At 35.6% G+C, this 17572-nt stretch overlaps 1 protein-coding gene across 1 annotated transcript in view; it reads left to right on the plus strand.

The window, feature by feature from the left end:
- The window catches only part of ptprz1a (protein tyrosine phosphatase receptor type Z1a), a 93912-nt gene that overhangs the window by 36894 nt on the left and 39446 nt on the right, over positions 1 to 17572 (plus strand). Inside the window, exons 3-7 of the mRNA XM_055155825.1 lie at positions 4546 to 4725; positions 9134 to 9285; positions 10898 to 10993; positions 16715 to 16781; positions 17318 to 17475. Coding sequence (XP_055011800.1) covers positions 4546 to 4725; positions 9134 to 9285; positions 10898 to 10993; positions 16715 to 16781; positions 17318 to 17475 — 653 coding nt within the window. The remainder of the gene's footprint in view (positions 1 to 4545; positions 4726 to 9133; positions 9286 to 10897; positions 10994 to 16714; positions 16782 to 17317; positions 17476 to 17572) is intronic.

Below are 17572 nucleotides of genomic sequence, written 5' to 3' on the forward strand. Positions count from 1 at the left end.
TTAGAGTCTGGGAAAGAGCTCATAAAAATGTCATTATTTTAAAATAAATACCTGTACATCACTGCTCTGCCTTTTATCCTGATGTGAACTGTGTGTTACTTCATAGACACACACTTCACAGTACTGCTATGATGAAGATGAGTTAGAGCACTATTACCCAATAACTCAAGTCGTTCATTATATTATATTACACACTGTATTATGTTCCATTGTTCATTGCTTGAAATAGGTAAATTACACCTTGACATGTCACGACTGCTAACTTCCTGTAGGCTGCCTGTTCTATCCCCAGAGTCCTTTGAATTGTCTGGTCTCTAAAGTTATGAGGGAGTTTTAGTCTTTGGTCCATGTGAAGTCTCAGAGATTCCCATTCCCATGTTTCCAAATATTTGCACTAACAGTGTAGTTTTCTTCTGTTTTTTTGTTAATAATGAATTTGAAGGTGCACTGCATAACTTCTGGTGAGGGGTTTGCCATCTGCTTGTCTCCATGGAGATATTATTTTGCCAGGTATATTCACAGTATGGAATTACGGAATGAAAAACATGCATTTTTACTGTGAGTGGTATTGTCACACCACAGATCTGACCTGTAACTTGGTTTAGTGGTACTATCTGCTTGCCTCAAATCAATAACATTTCCTTGGAGATAATATTACAGTGAACCTTTATCAAACTTAGTTACAGTGTAATAGTTTCTTAATAATACTGGCCAATACAATACAATACAGGCACTGAAAAAAAAAATAAAAAAAAAATAAAAATAACAGGTATATTGCACAAACAGTTTTCACATGTGTAAAAAATCCATAGCTTTTGTCAAAAACACTGTCTCCAGCAATATTAAAAGGATCTGCTGTAACCATACAATTATCTTTTTCTACAACAACTTGATTGCTACATTCAGAACAATACAGGCCGATCCTGAAATTACAGGTTGTGTTTTGAACTACGTCATGGATCATAACAAACAAATATGATAAGCCTACCTATAATCATTGTATACATTCATTCTAGCATTAAACATGTTGCCTTGTGTTGTACTTTCGGAGAATAAACTGAATCTGAAATGTGTTACTATGCACCTGAAAGAATGAGAAATAACATTAATATTTTGTAATTTCATTTTATAAATTTGTAATACATAGGGGTTTGGTCACAGCACATATGCAGGGTTCTGTGCCATCTGCAGTGTTGTGATATCAATTCAAATATCAGCTCTGATAATTTACTGATTGTCTCTCTGTGCTCTTCATCCCCATTTCACACAGCAAATGGTAAAATAAAACATCCAATGATGCCAATAGAGCACTGTAGACCTGTATTAGTGGGTGGTTATGTGAATTACAGTAGACACATTGAAACACAATCAGGACAGTGAACTAATCAGGTCAGTAGACTTGTGGTCTGTGAGTCAGCAGAGACTGGATTACACTACAACTATGAGACCAAGAAACTTCAAATGACTACTGAACACTGCATAAATAAATAAATACATTCATAAATAAATACACAATTGAATAATTTAAATTAAATCAATTAAATAGGACTGTTGCCATAGGGACTGTCTATTTAAAATAAAATATTTGACTTTTTAATCGGAAAACTAAATATGTTGCATAAATGGAAACTGAAATCTATGTGAAGTTGATATGGAATGTCCCATTTACAGTGTGGTTTTCTAACTGGCATGAATTTTGATTGCTTTAATTGGATTGTTCACATTTATCTGCCAAACAACTTTTTTTTTTTCACAGAATTTAGTAAAAATGTGAAAATATGTTGTTTAAACTTGTGGGGAGGCATTTAAAAAATCTTGCAAGAAAGAACATTTACAAACCAACAATGACGTCTTTAGATAATTACGTCAACATGAACAAAATGGGACCAAACTACCAACTTCTTCTTTGCAAAGCCTGTAATCAATTTAGCACTTTGTACATGGGAAAACTGCCTTAATCGTTATGGGTCAGTAACACACCTAATGTTTGGACCAATCAGAGCACAGCACAGACAAAAGCCAGATGGTGAAAACAGAGCATATTATAGAGCATGTGTTGAGGTGTAGTAGTAAGAGTATTTGTAAAAGTAGTAGTAATAGCAAGTAGTAGTAGTTAAAGTAATAATAAAAGCAATTCTTATAGAGAAAATGTGTCCTGCATTGGACTGTCTCTATGCCTGTCCTGACATAGAATCGCTTTACACAACATTTTAAAAAAAATAAAAAAAAAAGTTTGCCTATATTTTTATAAAATAAGCCATAACATTAAATAACTGTGATAAGTCAAAGTCACTGGTAGTAGTAGACATGTTGGTCCCTGTATGTGGATAGCATGGACCAGTGTGTTCACATGCTGCTTGAATTAGGGTCTTTACTTTAAACTAGAGCTGCTGTAGATCAGTGGGCAGGTAGACCGGGGGTCACTGGGTTGACATGATTGACTGTCCTGTTACCTGCATATAGTCCAAGATAACCAGTAAGAAACATAAGACTTACCACATATTACCCAGAACTTTTGCATTATTTGTACATTTGCCAGTTTCACTTAGTCTGTGAAACATTTCTTTTCATTTTTATAATTATGTAACAAAGTAGATCTAACTCTTACACTTTTTGTTACTGGTAAAAGTGTGTAAATATCATGTGTCGAGAGCCTATTATTTGGTGTTAGAAAGTTAAACTCCGACCTCTGTACATGATAAATAAACGTGTGCTAGCTGCAGCGCACTGTTAGCAGCTGGACTTGGTTAGCGCATTAGCCTTTAGCTCGCCTGTTTCTGCCTCTCACTTAAATGGCCCAGCTGTGAGCACTCAGGTCTGGAGTCTGTGTTTCATCAGTTTGACCACATAGTAATAATTTACTGTGGTGAGCGTCAGTGGCATTTTAGAGAGCTGTGTCTTATTTATTTGCTCATAAGTTGTATTTTAGTCTTAGTATAGAATCCTTATTTCAGTGATTCCCAAAGGTTCTTCTGGGGGGCCTCAGAAGCACTGCAGGGGGCCCTCAAAGACTCTCCACACAACAAGCATAAAAGAAAATTGAGATTAAAATAAACTTTCCATCATTTATTTGCTTCATTTACTCATTTAAACCAGTATTAAGCCTTTAGAGATTATAATGTGGACTGTTAGCGTGTACACTGAGACGAAAACATTACATTGTTTTGAAGTGAGCGTGCATTATTACAGTCTGTACAGTCTTTGAATAAATGGGGGGGTGTGGCTCTACAGACTTTGGGAACGACTGCCCAAGTCAATACCAAATAAGCAATACTTTGTTCTGTCTTAAAGGCTTCATTACGGTGGCTAGCTGTGTTTAGCTGTGTTGACACCTGGGCGCCCTCCTCTGCTCCTCCACAACGGCCACTCCATTTGGGCAGCTGGATTGCTGTGACCTTTGAACTTCAGCAGACACAGCTCCTCTCCTGCTGAGAAGAGTTTAGAGGACAGCTCCAGCACATTCCTGGACAGTTTCTCATTTTCTTGGTTGGTCAGATATAAACTCAAGTGCAAGTGGCTTGAATGTGCAAGTGGCTTGAGTGTCCATTATAGTTACTTTATGTTTTTCTTTTATTTTCTCATGGACTTTACAGGTGCTGGCTAGCTCTTGTTTGAGCTGAACATTGTCTCTTACTATAATGTTATACAAATATCTTATCTCCTTATACACACTTACTTGGTTTTCCAGCTTTTTCTTTTTCTTCTGAAGAGTAGCTTCGAGCTCTTTCAACTCCAAGTCTTTTTTGTTAGTCTTTTGCTGTGTTTCGTATGTGACTGGAGTTGGCAAGCTTGTTTTAGTTGCACATTTTCCTGTACTGTAGAATGATTCAGATTCAGGTACCGGATCTCTTTATGTGCATTAACTTGGTCTTGTATTTGCTTGTCCTTCTTCTGAAGAGTATCAGTCCTTTTCTTTTGGTCCAAAGAATTGCTTATTTGGACCTGATCTGCAGACTTGGCCCTTGTCTTCTCCAACTCTTCATGCAGCAACTAACTATTAATAATGCAATACTACTATATTATTGATTTATTTTAAATCAGTTCCACATCAAACAGATCAGCATTTATGATCTTCATCTGTGTTGAAAATATGTGTGTTTTAGCTGCATAGACAATACATATTACTAAGCATACATATTGCTAAAGATTTTATTAATTATACTTGTGATTTGTTAGTTGCTCATACTGTTATTGGTTTTAAAATAACTACATTTTAGTGACTGACGCTGTAGTGGCTTATTCACTTTTCAATAACATAAATATCTGTCCCAAATGTAGACCAACCATGGATTTAAAAATGGTGAAATAGGAGTGTAACAATTTTCAACTAAATATGCTATCTTTTGAATTATTAAAGTTTTCAAAATGTTTCCCATAATAGCAAGTTGAAACCCATGAATTAGGATTGTTAGCTTTGCATATAAATGAGATTTGCCAGTATAAGCTACTATCTTTATTACATTAAAACAGACATCGCATAGCAACCAGAACTATTTTACATTTTTATCTTAAGTAAAGTTTCAACATTTTGGTTATGTCTTACAGGAACTTTAAACCAAAAGAACTGGGCTAAGAAGTTCCCTTCATGCAGTAATGCCCGGCAGTCCCCCATCAACATCGAGGAGAGCTTGGCCCAGGTGAAGCTGCAGTTCCAGGCTCTGCGCTTTGAAGGTTGGGACGCCCTGACCTCTGACACCACCACCATCAAGAACGACGGCAAGACTGGTGAGAATTTTTAAATATAAGAATATAGATGCCTAAATATCTAAGAAATGACCTTACTTTTTTATTCTTGTCATGGGGATTGTCAGTTCAGTGTCATTCTCTGCTTTATTTACATTTTATTTTGAAGTTCTCTTTCGCTCTAACTGCCAATGTTTTTCATAATACTAAAATTCCAACTTGATTTTGATACTAAGGAATAGGCTTGATACACGATACTGATTGTGATACATCAATGATAATGAAAATTTTTTATTTTTTTATTAGTAAACTTTGCTTTTCATTACATTTTCAGTGCAAAATCATTTTAAACATTTTACAATTTTGGACTGATACAAGTTAGGATAAAGCTCAAGACCATTCTAACAGTATTCAGGGAGCTTTTGGAATTATGTGATTTTTTTCTTGTATCAATACTTGTTCAAAGTAGCAAATTTTGATACTAGTTTTAGTTTGAAGAAGTATGATTTTCTACACTTTTGACAACCCTAATCACCTGTGCTACCAGTTGTACAATACTTATCTACCAATACTACTTTGTACAAGTTATTGTCATTGCAAAGCACATGCACACTACTTAAAACCTTATCTTAAAAATCAAAAGTACCTTTATATTAAAAAAATATCCCAAGACCTATTTTCCTTTGAGAATGTAGTGGGGTAAACTACAATTCATTATTTTCCATATTTCAGTTCAGAGTAGCATATTCTTTGTCTTTCCTTGTCTTGTCTTTTCTGAGTAAAACATGAGGTCTTCTGCTGCACTGCCCTGCTCTACTAAACCAGATACAGTTACAGGCCTGACAGAAAGAAGCGCTTTTTGCTATATTTCCTTGGAGTGGTGTGACACAGTGAACTACAGTGTGCATTGAAGACTATTCTTAGTGAAACTGTAGACAAGAATCCAGTGCTTTTCTCCGGAACGCTCCGCTCTTCCACGTTTTGGCACCAGGAATAAGAGGAGCAGTGTTGTACTAGTTGTCTGAATGCCAGAAGCTTCCAATGCTTTTATTGATAGAGACATTCGGTGGACAATTTGAAGTCAATTTAAACTGACAAGACGTAGAAACCTGTTACTGTTATAGAACAAATGGGGTGAGTCGAGAGGTTCTCAAACTGTGGGAAGAGTACATCGTTTTTTTGAGTAACTCTTTATAATAACTACAGTATTTACAGCTTTAATAAACCATGAAGAAATTCTAATGAAGAAATTGCTTTTATTAGGAATGATTCAGGCTGGTATAGACAGTTAAAACCATACTTTGGAACATTCTCCATGGAGATTGATATGATACTATAGCCAAAGGAACAACATCTCCTTAGAAACAAACAGGAAGAGGCCCTCCTCCAGGCCAAATAAGTCTTGTTGTGGAGATGCAAGCCTGCTCAATGTAATAGCACATGTTTTTTTAGTATAATAAACAACCATATTGAAAAAAACAAACCAACATGCTTTTACTTTCTTTTTTTAAAAACTAAAAATGAGCTTTTATGTATCCATACTCTGAGCAGGCTTACATCTCCGCAAACCTGACTCCTGCTTATCTCCATGGAAATTATTGTAATTATAATATCCTTTGGCTATAATATATATATACAATAGGACATAAAATGTATTCAACTATTCCAACGTATGGTTCAAGCTTACTATTTCCATGGAACCATGCCGGTGACTTTCCACTTCCAGAAGGCTTTATTGTGTTACTTTAAGTAGTTATTAAGCCTGAATCATTCTTAATAAAAGCATATGTTCATTATGAATTAACTCTTTGTCATGCTTTATTAAGGCCAATTAAGATGTAGTTATCAAGTGGTACTGTTTGTTTTGTTTTTATAATTTTTTTTTCTCTTTAGATTCTGTTGATTGTTTTATACTGCTAGAATAGATGTAGTTTCATAGACCTGATTCAGACCTGAGTTGGTACTACTTTAGACCTGCAAGTCCTGGTTAAGACCTAGTTTGATACTGAATAAGAAGCACTGGCTTGGTCTTTTTGGTTTAGTCCAGTTATAGTTTTCTGTAACAGTTTTCTGTTTGAGCGAAGAACTTGGCCTAAATATGCAGGGTCTGTGTGTTACACATATGAAACAAAACACAGCACAACTTTGTTTTTGATGAGGAAACAACATTATAACATAGATCAGAGAATGGCATAACACGGGCCTTTTAAGTCATGATTCAGTCCATGGAGTAGTCAAGAGTGTATTTCTGTGGAAAAAGTATGTGATGGATGCACTGTTTGAAAAGGTGCAAACAAACCTGTCAGCACGACTCAATTAAGGGCATGTCTAGTCATGGTTTGTCATCCATCAGGAAATGAGACCTCAACAATGCTTTCAAAACCAGGGTGTTGAAATGACACTGTGAGTTATTTTACTGCAAATGTTATGTAATTGTTTAGATTTCGTTTGTTCATACTCAAACTATACATGCACACCTAAATAATATGTACTGCCAGATTTAGCTTGTAAAAACAAACACATGAAAGTTGAACCTAAACCTTCTGGCATACCCTATAGTGAGACAGACCTAGATGGATTGATAATACATCCAACTACATTTTGACTGAAAATGGAAAGCCACATTATATTATAAAATGGCATTGTCTTAAATTGGTGATCACAGGTACTTATTTATTATCTGTGAAATTTGTTTGGAGTTAGACTATTTTCTTACTACCAAACATATGCAAAATGATCAGACAGAAAAGTAAATATATAACTATGTAATCTTAAAATAAATGTATATATTTTCATGTTAATATATGGCTGCAAGACTAAATGTTTTTTGTTTAAAGTAAAATGTTTAAAAATGTGAATTTTGAACACAATCTTATTAAATCATAAATCACAAATCTAGTCGCAATCGCAATACTAATAATAGAAAAATCACAATTGGATATTTTTTTCACCTAGCATCCATACTCCTTACCTTTTTGAACCAGTGGGCGTACACAGAGCATATAGTGAAGATGAAAGCCCTGAATGTCGCTCCGCCTGAAACGAACCATCAAAGCAGGTCCAGAGGCGGAGGAGCTTTTGTTGAGACCGTAACACAAAGATGGCCCCTCACACACAGGATGGTGGTTCTGACTGGTCCATTGTCCCTGGCCCATAAGAGCATTTGTGGAGAGTATTGTTCACTATGTTACACCTCATGTGGCATCGTCTATCTTCTTTGTCACTCACCTTTCATGTGGCTTCAAAGCTCCACAATACACAGGTTTAATATAGGATTAGGTTATACTGTGTGACGAATAGGGAAGTGTACATGATCATTGGAGGGTCATTAGAGTGCATACTAACCTTTATTTTATCTGAATATTTATCTGAAAAACTGAAGGAAATAAACTGTGAATGTCTATTTTCAAAGATATTGTTTATACCTGCAAGTTCTGGTTTAGACCTGGTTCCCTACTGCATAAGTGTTTTTGGTTTGGTTCTCTAATATATTGTTTCCCAAACACTGGGTCGCAACCCTCAGGTGAGTCGCAAGAATTATTTATTTTGGGTCGCCTTTGTAAGTCTGCAATATAAAGTTTTGACATGTTGAAATGTTAAAACATGTTTTGTATAATTTCTAATCTTTTTGTAATTATTTTATTGACTATTTTGTTCCAATATTGCTGGTTCAGTTGAATGTTGAAAAGAAAAATAAATGGGCTACATTTAATGTCCAAATAGATAACTAATGGATCCCTTTCATTGCTGGTTTAATTACTGTTTTGCATTGTATAAAACTAATTGTTCAGAGAGACATGATCACTCAGTCAACAATAAAATGTTCAATAATGGTCAAATCCACCTTTATTTTGTGATTTACGAATAATGTCTATTGACTTGGGTCGTGAAGGTTTGACTTATAAAAGATGGGTCCCCAGAAAAGAGGTTTGGGAAACATTGCTCTAATAGTTGTAGTAGGTCAGTCAAACCTTATTTACATACTGAAAAAAGTGCCTCTCCACAAACCTGACTCTTACATAGTCAGTAGGACCAGGGCCACCTCCTGCTTGTTTCTGTGGAAATACCGTTCCTTTAACTATAATATCGCACTGTATAAAAGATAAAACATATCTTATCTCCATGGATAATGTTCTGAACTATAGTTTTACCTTTTTATTTCTGTGGCATCATGCAGGTGACCTTCTCCAGAAAGTTACATATTGTAACTTTAACCTATCTCATCTGTAAAGGACTGCTTTTTAGGCACAGAGATAACATGAGCACTTCCCACATAGAAATATAGTAAATACAAATTCACTTAATCAATTACTTGTTGATTTCTTTTGCTTATATATAATTATTAAGTCGCAATTTTTAACTTGATTCTTTTCATTCTTATGTTTCTCTCTCTTCTGTTTTGGACACATATTCCAATTTTTAATACATTTTCAATGTGCATTTGTTACAGTGGCTGTGAACATAGACGGGGACTTTCACTTGAGTGGTGGCGGTCTTCAGTCGACCTTCAAAGTGGGGCGCATCACTTTCCACTGGGGGCGCTGTAATGCTACATCAGACGGCTCCGAACACAGCCTGAACGGGGTCAAATATCCTTTAGAGGTACTGTACTTAATATTTCCTCCTAATTTAAACATTTTTAGCAATTACTTAAAGATGTACCTGAGTTTTACTGTTCTAAAATGTAATAACAGAAGTACTTCATTTTATACTAACTGTAGTTGTAAAAACATATTCCTCACAGTCCTAACAATTCCTAAGCATTGAGATTTTCATTGCTTTTCACAATAGACTATTATCACACTGATACGTAGTACTTCTGTATTCAGTGACCTTTGTGCACGCCTACTTCCGGTGAATTGTCACTCTGTTGATTGAACTCATGATGGACGAACCAAAGTTGTTTACATAGACTACTAATTTTGAAATGAGGCTAAGTAAATTCACCCATGTCATTTGTATTCTCAGTGGAAGAACGTTCCCCTCTCAGTTTCAGACAGCTAACGTCGGCATACGAGTGTCTCTTTTGCTAGCACATAAAGGAGAAAAAAGTCCGCTTTAACCAGGCTTTCTCGGTGCTTTGAGAAAACAAAGCACCGAGACGTTTCAGACTTCAATGAACTTCACGATGCTATGAGAAAATAAAAAAGATAGAGTGAGAACACCTGTTTGAAGCTGACTTTTTGCTCCTTTTTGTGTCTGATAAATTTGTCCTGCTCCCGCTGTGGAGCTTTAACTGGTCCCAGTAACTTCTTTTGCCCATTATAAAGCTATTACAAAGTATTTACAAAGAATATGCATTGATCGTGTTGATTAATTCATAATTTGAAAAGAGCAGTGACATCTAGCCGTCGTTTGAGTCATTGTTGTTGTTGCACCGGAAGTGGAAGTGCACAAACTCGACAAACCCCGCCCACAAAACCTGGAAGCGTGATAATGGCCCATTTTCAGAAGCTAGAGTGGAGTTTTGCCATCACAGTAATGCTAACAACAACTAGCATGCTACTAGCAAACCTGCCTTATTCCTGGTTTCTCAGACAATAGAGATGCTTTAAAATGAGTTGCAGACAGATCACAGCCGTCACATTTTGACTCCAATAGCTGTTTTTACAGTATATTTGTATTTTGACAAGACAAAAATCAGGTGCAGCCCCTTTCCATTTCACGTGAAATACAATTCTTTCATTTTCGGTGTTTGTGGTTTTGTTCTGGTTTTTTTGTATGTTTTATTCAACATCTCATCCAAACATGAACTACAATTAGCATTTTGATTGCGAATAATCTCTCAAGTCTAGTCTTAATAAATATTTCATTTTAAACAGAGAGTATTATCCAAAATCGACTATTCAATGATTTCTGCCATGTTATAACATTGATGAAGAGGTTTTCCATGCCATCTATGCATATTTGGGTTATCTAGCTCTGAAGGGGGAGTAATATAATGTGTTGTTTTTGGTGAATATAGTATTTTCCAAACAATAAAAAGTAACTTGGGAATCTAAATATGTTATGTGTTAGCAGTTAATACCTAACAGAAGGGTATATGTTCAACTACCAACCCTTCTGCAACCTTATCAAAACTATACCACAAATTTCCAATACCTCTCCCATGTAACTTCATAACATATAGTACAGATAATACCCACACTCTATCTTTGTGCAGTCTGGATCAGATAACATTAATTTGTTCCTGTGTTCTGTCTCTCTCTCTCAGATGCAGATTTACTGTTTTGACCCGACTCGCTTTGACTCCCTGGACGAGGCCATTAAAGCGGGAGGCCGGATCACCGCTCTGGCCGTGCTGTTCGAGGTGTGTGTGTTAGGCCTGGCAAAATAATTATTATATTAACTTATCCTTCACTTTGTGGCAGATGAAATCATTTTTGGGGAGAAATATTTTAACTTATTTCTACTTCTGGTTATGCTTTTGTCATACAAAAAGATTTGAGCTGTAGAGGGTTGAATTTGTAACTTCTATGACTTACTATTAGAAATTAAAGTGTAGTTTTATTGTATTAATTCATTAACATGATTTTGATATTAAGGACTAGACACAATACTCAATACATATTCTGATACCATATACTCGTCTATGTGGCCTTACACTTGTTAATTGCAGCTTGAGATCATTTTAAAGCTATTCAGGAAAGGTAATTTCTGTCCTGTGAATGTGACATGTTTTCTAATATCGATGCCTGCTCAAATTAGTATCTATTATCTATTTTGAGACTGTGTACAATTGGTTATTGTGTCAGTTGCAGTAAGTAGGTTTCATTATTGTGGCTTATTTTCTATATTTACTTACCGTGACAGGCCTAGTGCGTGTGTTGCTAATGTGTGTTTATGTACATGTGGCGTCTAGTATCGCTCTATATCTCAGTTTGAGTGTTTTACAGGCAGACGATCATGTTTCCTGATAAGGCCTGGATCACTTACGGCCCGTTGAGAGTCCTGGAAACTCGAGCGTGTTTATAACGTGGAGAGATAGTTCACAGTGCAGTGCAGTGGGCGGAGCTAGGATTAGTTACAGTTGTCTGATGGTTTTAGATGGCTCAAGACATGGGTTGTATAATTTGATTTAGGTTTATGATCACATTTAAACAATGGTTAGCAAATACTGGAAGGGGTCATATAGGGGTCATTGCAGATTTTATTTTCTTTATTGTTAAATGAAAGGCAATAAGCTCTTCTGATATTAATAATCAACATTTATCAGGCAGTGAAGATTAACTATATTACATGTTTAGCCAAGTTTCTTTATAGGGCACATTTACACATATGTATTTCAATCTAACTAGTTCCTTTCTAGCTCTTTCTAAACATTAATATTCACATGCATGTATTTTTGGGCACCTACACAGGTTAAAACTGCTTTCATCTTATAGAGAATGAATACAGGATCACCAAAGTCAACAATATAAGATGAGATAAGAGAACCTTTATTTGTCACACAATGGGGAAATGGGGAAAGTTGCAACGCACAGTTCCAAAACAGAAAGAGTATAGAAATAGGCACTCAAAAAGCAACATGAATAAATATTTGGAATCTGAGTGGAGTCAACTTGTGTCTATATGACCAGCCTTTAATAAGAATATTAAAGAACAAAAAGTTGGAAAATAAGAGTGATATTAGCGGGAGTGTTGCAACCAGCACCAGTAATAGTGCTCACTTAAGCATTAAATGCAGGCAGTAACCAGTGGTCTGATTTTATCTGAAAATACTGCTTTTACAATATATTCTTTGGGGGAAAATGCTAAATGGCTTAGTAAGGGCAGGGTTGTCAGAAGTATAGAAAATTAGATACTAATCGATACTGAGAGAATTCATTTGAGCAGGTATCGATACTGAAAAAGTCACGTTCACAGGACAGCAATGAACCTTTCCGGAATAATTTAGAATGAGTTTAGTAGTAGAGTAGAGTAGAATGAGCTGTGCCAGAACAAGTATAAGACCACATAGACTAGTATACGCTCATGGACCTCTATGGCACCTAACTGGACTATTGAGGCACAGGTATAAGGCCACAATGGTGATATAAAAGGAAGTATTATTTAATGTTGAAAATCATATTATGCTGTGTTAAATGTGTTCTTTAGAGCTCTTTAGTGTTTTTATTATCATTGTTAGTGTGGGTATTTAGTCTAATCCATAGTACAGTATAAAAATCAAGTTTACTATAAACATTTTTGTATCGTGACAACACGAAAATGGAAAATAATCGATTAAAGCTTACTCTTGTTGATAACTTAAGAATATACTTTCTAATACAAATGTAAAAAAAAGTTTTATCCTTAACTTAATTGTGCATCATAAATACCTGAAACACTGAACACTGTCAAATAAACTCCAAGTGTGAAAGAAAGACTTCCATGACCCATATTCTGATTCAACAAATTCTCATTTTAGAAACATAGCGTGGAGATTTTAATGATAGATTTTTGCCAAGATGAGAAACCCAACCTCCAACCAAAACAGTCCGCTTCTTTCTGACTGTAGCTCTATTTGTGATACATTCGAATTGACTGACATGACTAAGTTTCAGAGTTTTCACGCTTGGTGTCAGGGTTCAAACATCTGTGCATATTTCATCTTTTGTTTTCTACTAAGTTTAGTCATGTCGCCTTTGGGTGCAGTGCAGAGGCCATGTTGGAACAGACTCCAACATGTGAGGGGCTGCAGGCTGTGGGAGCTTTATGGGTGGAGAGCTGGGTGTGATATGAGCCTAGTGAAATTATATTGGTATGTTTTTAATAGATTGAAGTCATTTTAGATTTTGGAGTCAATAAGGGGTAGAAATTCTCCCTAGAGACCACACAAGATGAAGATGTAGGGGAAATTTTATAAGGGTCAAAATAGGTTTGAATCCTGAAATGCCTTCATTATATAAAAAGTTTTCTGTCTTTAATTTTACATGACATGAAATTTATGCTTTTTTGGAAACAAAAATTGGATTAGAAAAATGTTGGAGGCCCTGTACCCAAAGTCTCCCATTCTCAAACAGTGACAAAGGGAGGTACATTTACATTTACAGTGTTAGCTGTGGTCACAACTACTTTCTAGAAATCACAATCCTTACGCACATCCGTTGTTACTGTACAAAGCAACTTGACAAACTTGATGCAATGTGAAGTAGTTTCATTAGCGTGGTGCATGTTGATTGAGTTGTGAGAGGTCTCTGAAGGGGGAGTGACTGTGGAAAGCAAATGGAAAGGAGACTCACAGCATTAAAAACAAAAGTGAAAGTTAGAAAAATGTTACATTGTTTTCACCAAATATAGCATTTTTAAAACAATAAAAGGTAAAACAGTAATCTATGTTACGTGTTAGCAGTTAGTACCCCATAGAAGTTATATGTAATACAATACTTTTGCATGAATGCCAAAAAATGCTAACTCTGTTATTTAGTATCTTAAAATCTTTATTGGTCTAATGGTAGTCTAACTGAAAATCTATGACGTGTTACATAACACAATCCCAAGTATTTGATTAAAGAAAGTTCATATTACAATTCAGATATATGATGCCACACTTAATTTCCTTACAACAAATTACAGATTTTACAATGCTTTTTTTTTTTTAGTAATAAAGTCCTTTTTAACGGACAAATAAACAAGAGCACTAAAGTCCCGTCTTCCTTTGAAATATTTTTGCAGGGTTTTAAGGTCAGTTTTTGTCAAAATTGATTTGGGCCTAAATCAATTTCTGGTCTAGTTTTCTTGTGTCCATCTTTGTAAACAGCGTGAAAAAGTCAAGGAGACAAAGTCAAATGTCAAAATACATGTTGTAGATGTTCAATCGCTGAATTTGAAGTATTTTTTTCTCCAACTTGCAAACACAGTATTTTTAGGTTTAAAGCTGTGCAGTTGTATGTGTACTTTTTCTTATTTTTACTCTTTTATTTTGTGATTTTTCATTTTGTTGAGGTTATTTGGTCAAGGACACCTCCTCCTTGTTGGTGAAGTGAGTCTGTATTTGTAAAAGGCAGGGGTTATGCAACTTCATCAAAAAGTACAACTACAAAGATCTTTGAGTTTATAGCCTTCATCCAGTTACAAATAACCTCAAAGACAGCTTGTACAGTGAAGCAGTCTGTGAAATACAACATTTTAGAGTAAAAATAAATTGTGCTGTGATTTATTAAATTGATTTGAATGCAAAGACTGATAATTAGCATGAGAGATGGTAGGTTATAACTGCTAACGAGATCAGGCTTTGACATGGAGGTTTGGCCACAAAACTTTTTAAGCACTGTTATAATATTACTGCATCAAACACATACCTGGAGTTCTATTTTGTTTCATTCACACATGTTTGAGTAAGCCTTCACTATTAGTCTGTCTACATCCATCAAGATTAAAATGCTCTGTTCCACCGTGGGATGTCATGTAGTGGTAGTTTTCAAATGAACAGCTACTTTTTACATTTTGTTCAGTAGAGATTGGCAATTCCTTGGCTGAAATTGATTAAATGATTCTAGTGAAGGTGTTTGAAGTTTAAAAACACAGTGGAAAGTAGCACTTGTATTACCATGTGACATCACAAGGTGGAACAGAGTGTTTTCTGCTTGAGTGACGAACTCAGCCTAAATATGCAGGGTTTGTGTGTGAATGAAACACAACTCCAGGTATGTTTGTGATGAGAAAAGACCATTATGACATAGATCAGAAAATAGCGTAATATGGACCCTTTAACTTGGCCATTTTCATTTTAGAAAGATGCAAGTTTGATCAATTTTAGGGTTAGTAGGTCCATGATTATTCAGCACAATGAAAAGTGATGTCCTTTTTTTTTTAAACAGCAAAAGCTCTCAAAACTATTATATATGTATATGTATCTGTATCTGCATAGACTGATTAAACCAACTAAAGCTCTACAGACCTAGTAATCATTAAAGCAAAGTCCATCATCCAGTTTTACTTTATTTTGTCCAACATTGTAGTTCACTTGGTGCACTACTAGAATACAGCTGGGATTTTACACTCTTTCTGGGATTTCTTAGCATGACTTACATCATTTTAGCTAATGTAACCAAGTCGTATTTATACTGTCAAAACAAATTCTGAATATCCATCATGAGTGTTTACTATCTGCATCTACTTTAACTTTCAATTGACTGATTACGGGTTTCACTGCCAGTGCGACCACATGACAACACTGTCTGTTTTTGTTCTTCTCAAAGTGAGACTTGTACTCCATTTTGTGGTTTTATAATGATTCAAAATGGCATGCATTACACATTTACAGCAAGCCAGGACCAAACCTAACACAACACATTTTGAATGTTTGTGTTGTTTGTGACAGTAAATTGCTGACAGTGATACAGAGATGAGCTCACTGATGGTAAAATGTTGCAAGACATAAGTTGTAGAAGTAATGAATTTTTGTGGGAATTGGCATCTTAAATGCTTTTTTGTTCTGTATTGCATAACCCAAAGTGAAATACCTGGAGCCAATTTGCTTTTTCACAGGTTTAAAGCTGCAACATGCAACCTTTCTGGAAGGGGCCATGGGAGCTGTTGTACATCTTAGATTTATTAAAATATATATGTTTTTTGCTACAACAGCACCTGAAAAAATATGCATTCTTACTATGACTTGTTGTGACCTGTAGCTTGGACTGGTGTGGGTCTTTTGCTCATGTGCTAGTGTGGAACATTTCAGACATTTATTCATTATTCATTCAGCTATTTTTGTTTTAGTGGCAAGAGACATGAAACATTTTTGTATCAGTGAGACCAAATTCAACAATATGCAATTATAGAGGTGCACTTGAAGTATTTTAATGACACATTTTTACCAAATACAAAACATTCAGGATCAGAGTCATGAAAACAATTTGCCAATTCTTCTAAAACAAGCGTTTCTGGGTAGTGAAACACAGCTGCTAATACACAACCTAATTTATTTGATAATGATTTTGAATAAATTTTATTGTTACTACCAGACAAATAAACTAGTTCTTAGCTATCACTAAGATTTTTGCTTTTTTTTAAACAAACTCACTCAAAATTCTTTTTTCTCTGTTGACAGACCAGTCCTGAAGACAACATCAACTTTGTCCCCATCATTGATGCCATCAACAGTGTCAGCAGATATGGTACTCTACTGCTACTGCTACTACGTCTACTACAATAGGACTGCAACAATTGCTACTGCTACTACTTCTACTTCTATGGGACTGGAACAATTACAACTGCTACTGCAACTACAGCTACTATGGCTACTGTAACGATTAGTTTACCACAACTACTTCTACTGCCTCTAGTACTATTGCTGCTACTGCTACTGCTACTGCTAGACATACTGATGTTGCTATATGACTACTGCTACTACTACTGCTCCTTCAGCTAAGGCTTTCAACCAAACACCACATCAAAATTTTGGACTAAACCAGGACTAGAACAGGACAAACGAAGTCTACATCAGAACTAACATGGGTTCTAAATCAGGACAAATGTAAATGGACCTGTACCACTATCATTATACCACTAGCAGAATTATGACTATCACTATTGTTACTCCCCATCACAGATACTATTACTGCTGCTTCTAGTGCTACTGCTAACACTATCTCAACTACTACTACTACTTATCATTCATCGCAGTATCTGATCCTATGTCTCCCCCACATAGGTAAAACCAGTGAAGTGTCTCCTTTTACTCTGCGCGGCCTACTGCCAAACTCCACAGAGAAGTACTTCCTGTATAATGGATCTCTGACCACGCCCCCCTGCAGTGAGACAGTCGAGTGGATCATCTTCAAAAACACAGTGTCCATCTCTGACGAACAGGTGAGGCCAGAAAAAAAAGATATAAAACAGAGCATTTTATGGCATTTGAATTGAACAATATTGAGTTATGGATGACTGGGCGATAAACACAAAAATG

The sequence above is a fragment of the Boleophthalmus pectinirostris genome, unplaced genomic scaffold (genome assembly GCF_026225935.1).
Source record: "Boleophthalmus pectinirostris isolate CB_2022bp ecotype Guang Dong unplaced genomic scaffold, ASM2622593v1 HiC_scaffold_2, whole genome shotgun sequence".
NCBI classification, from domain to species: domain Eukaryota; kingdom Metazoa; phylum Chordata; class Actinopteri; order Gobiiformes; family Gobiidae; genus Boleophthalmus; species Boleophthalmus pectinirostris.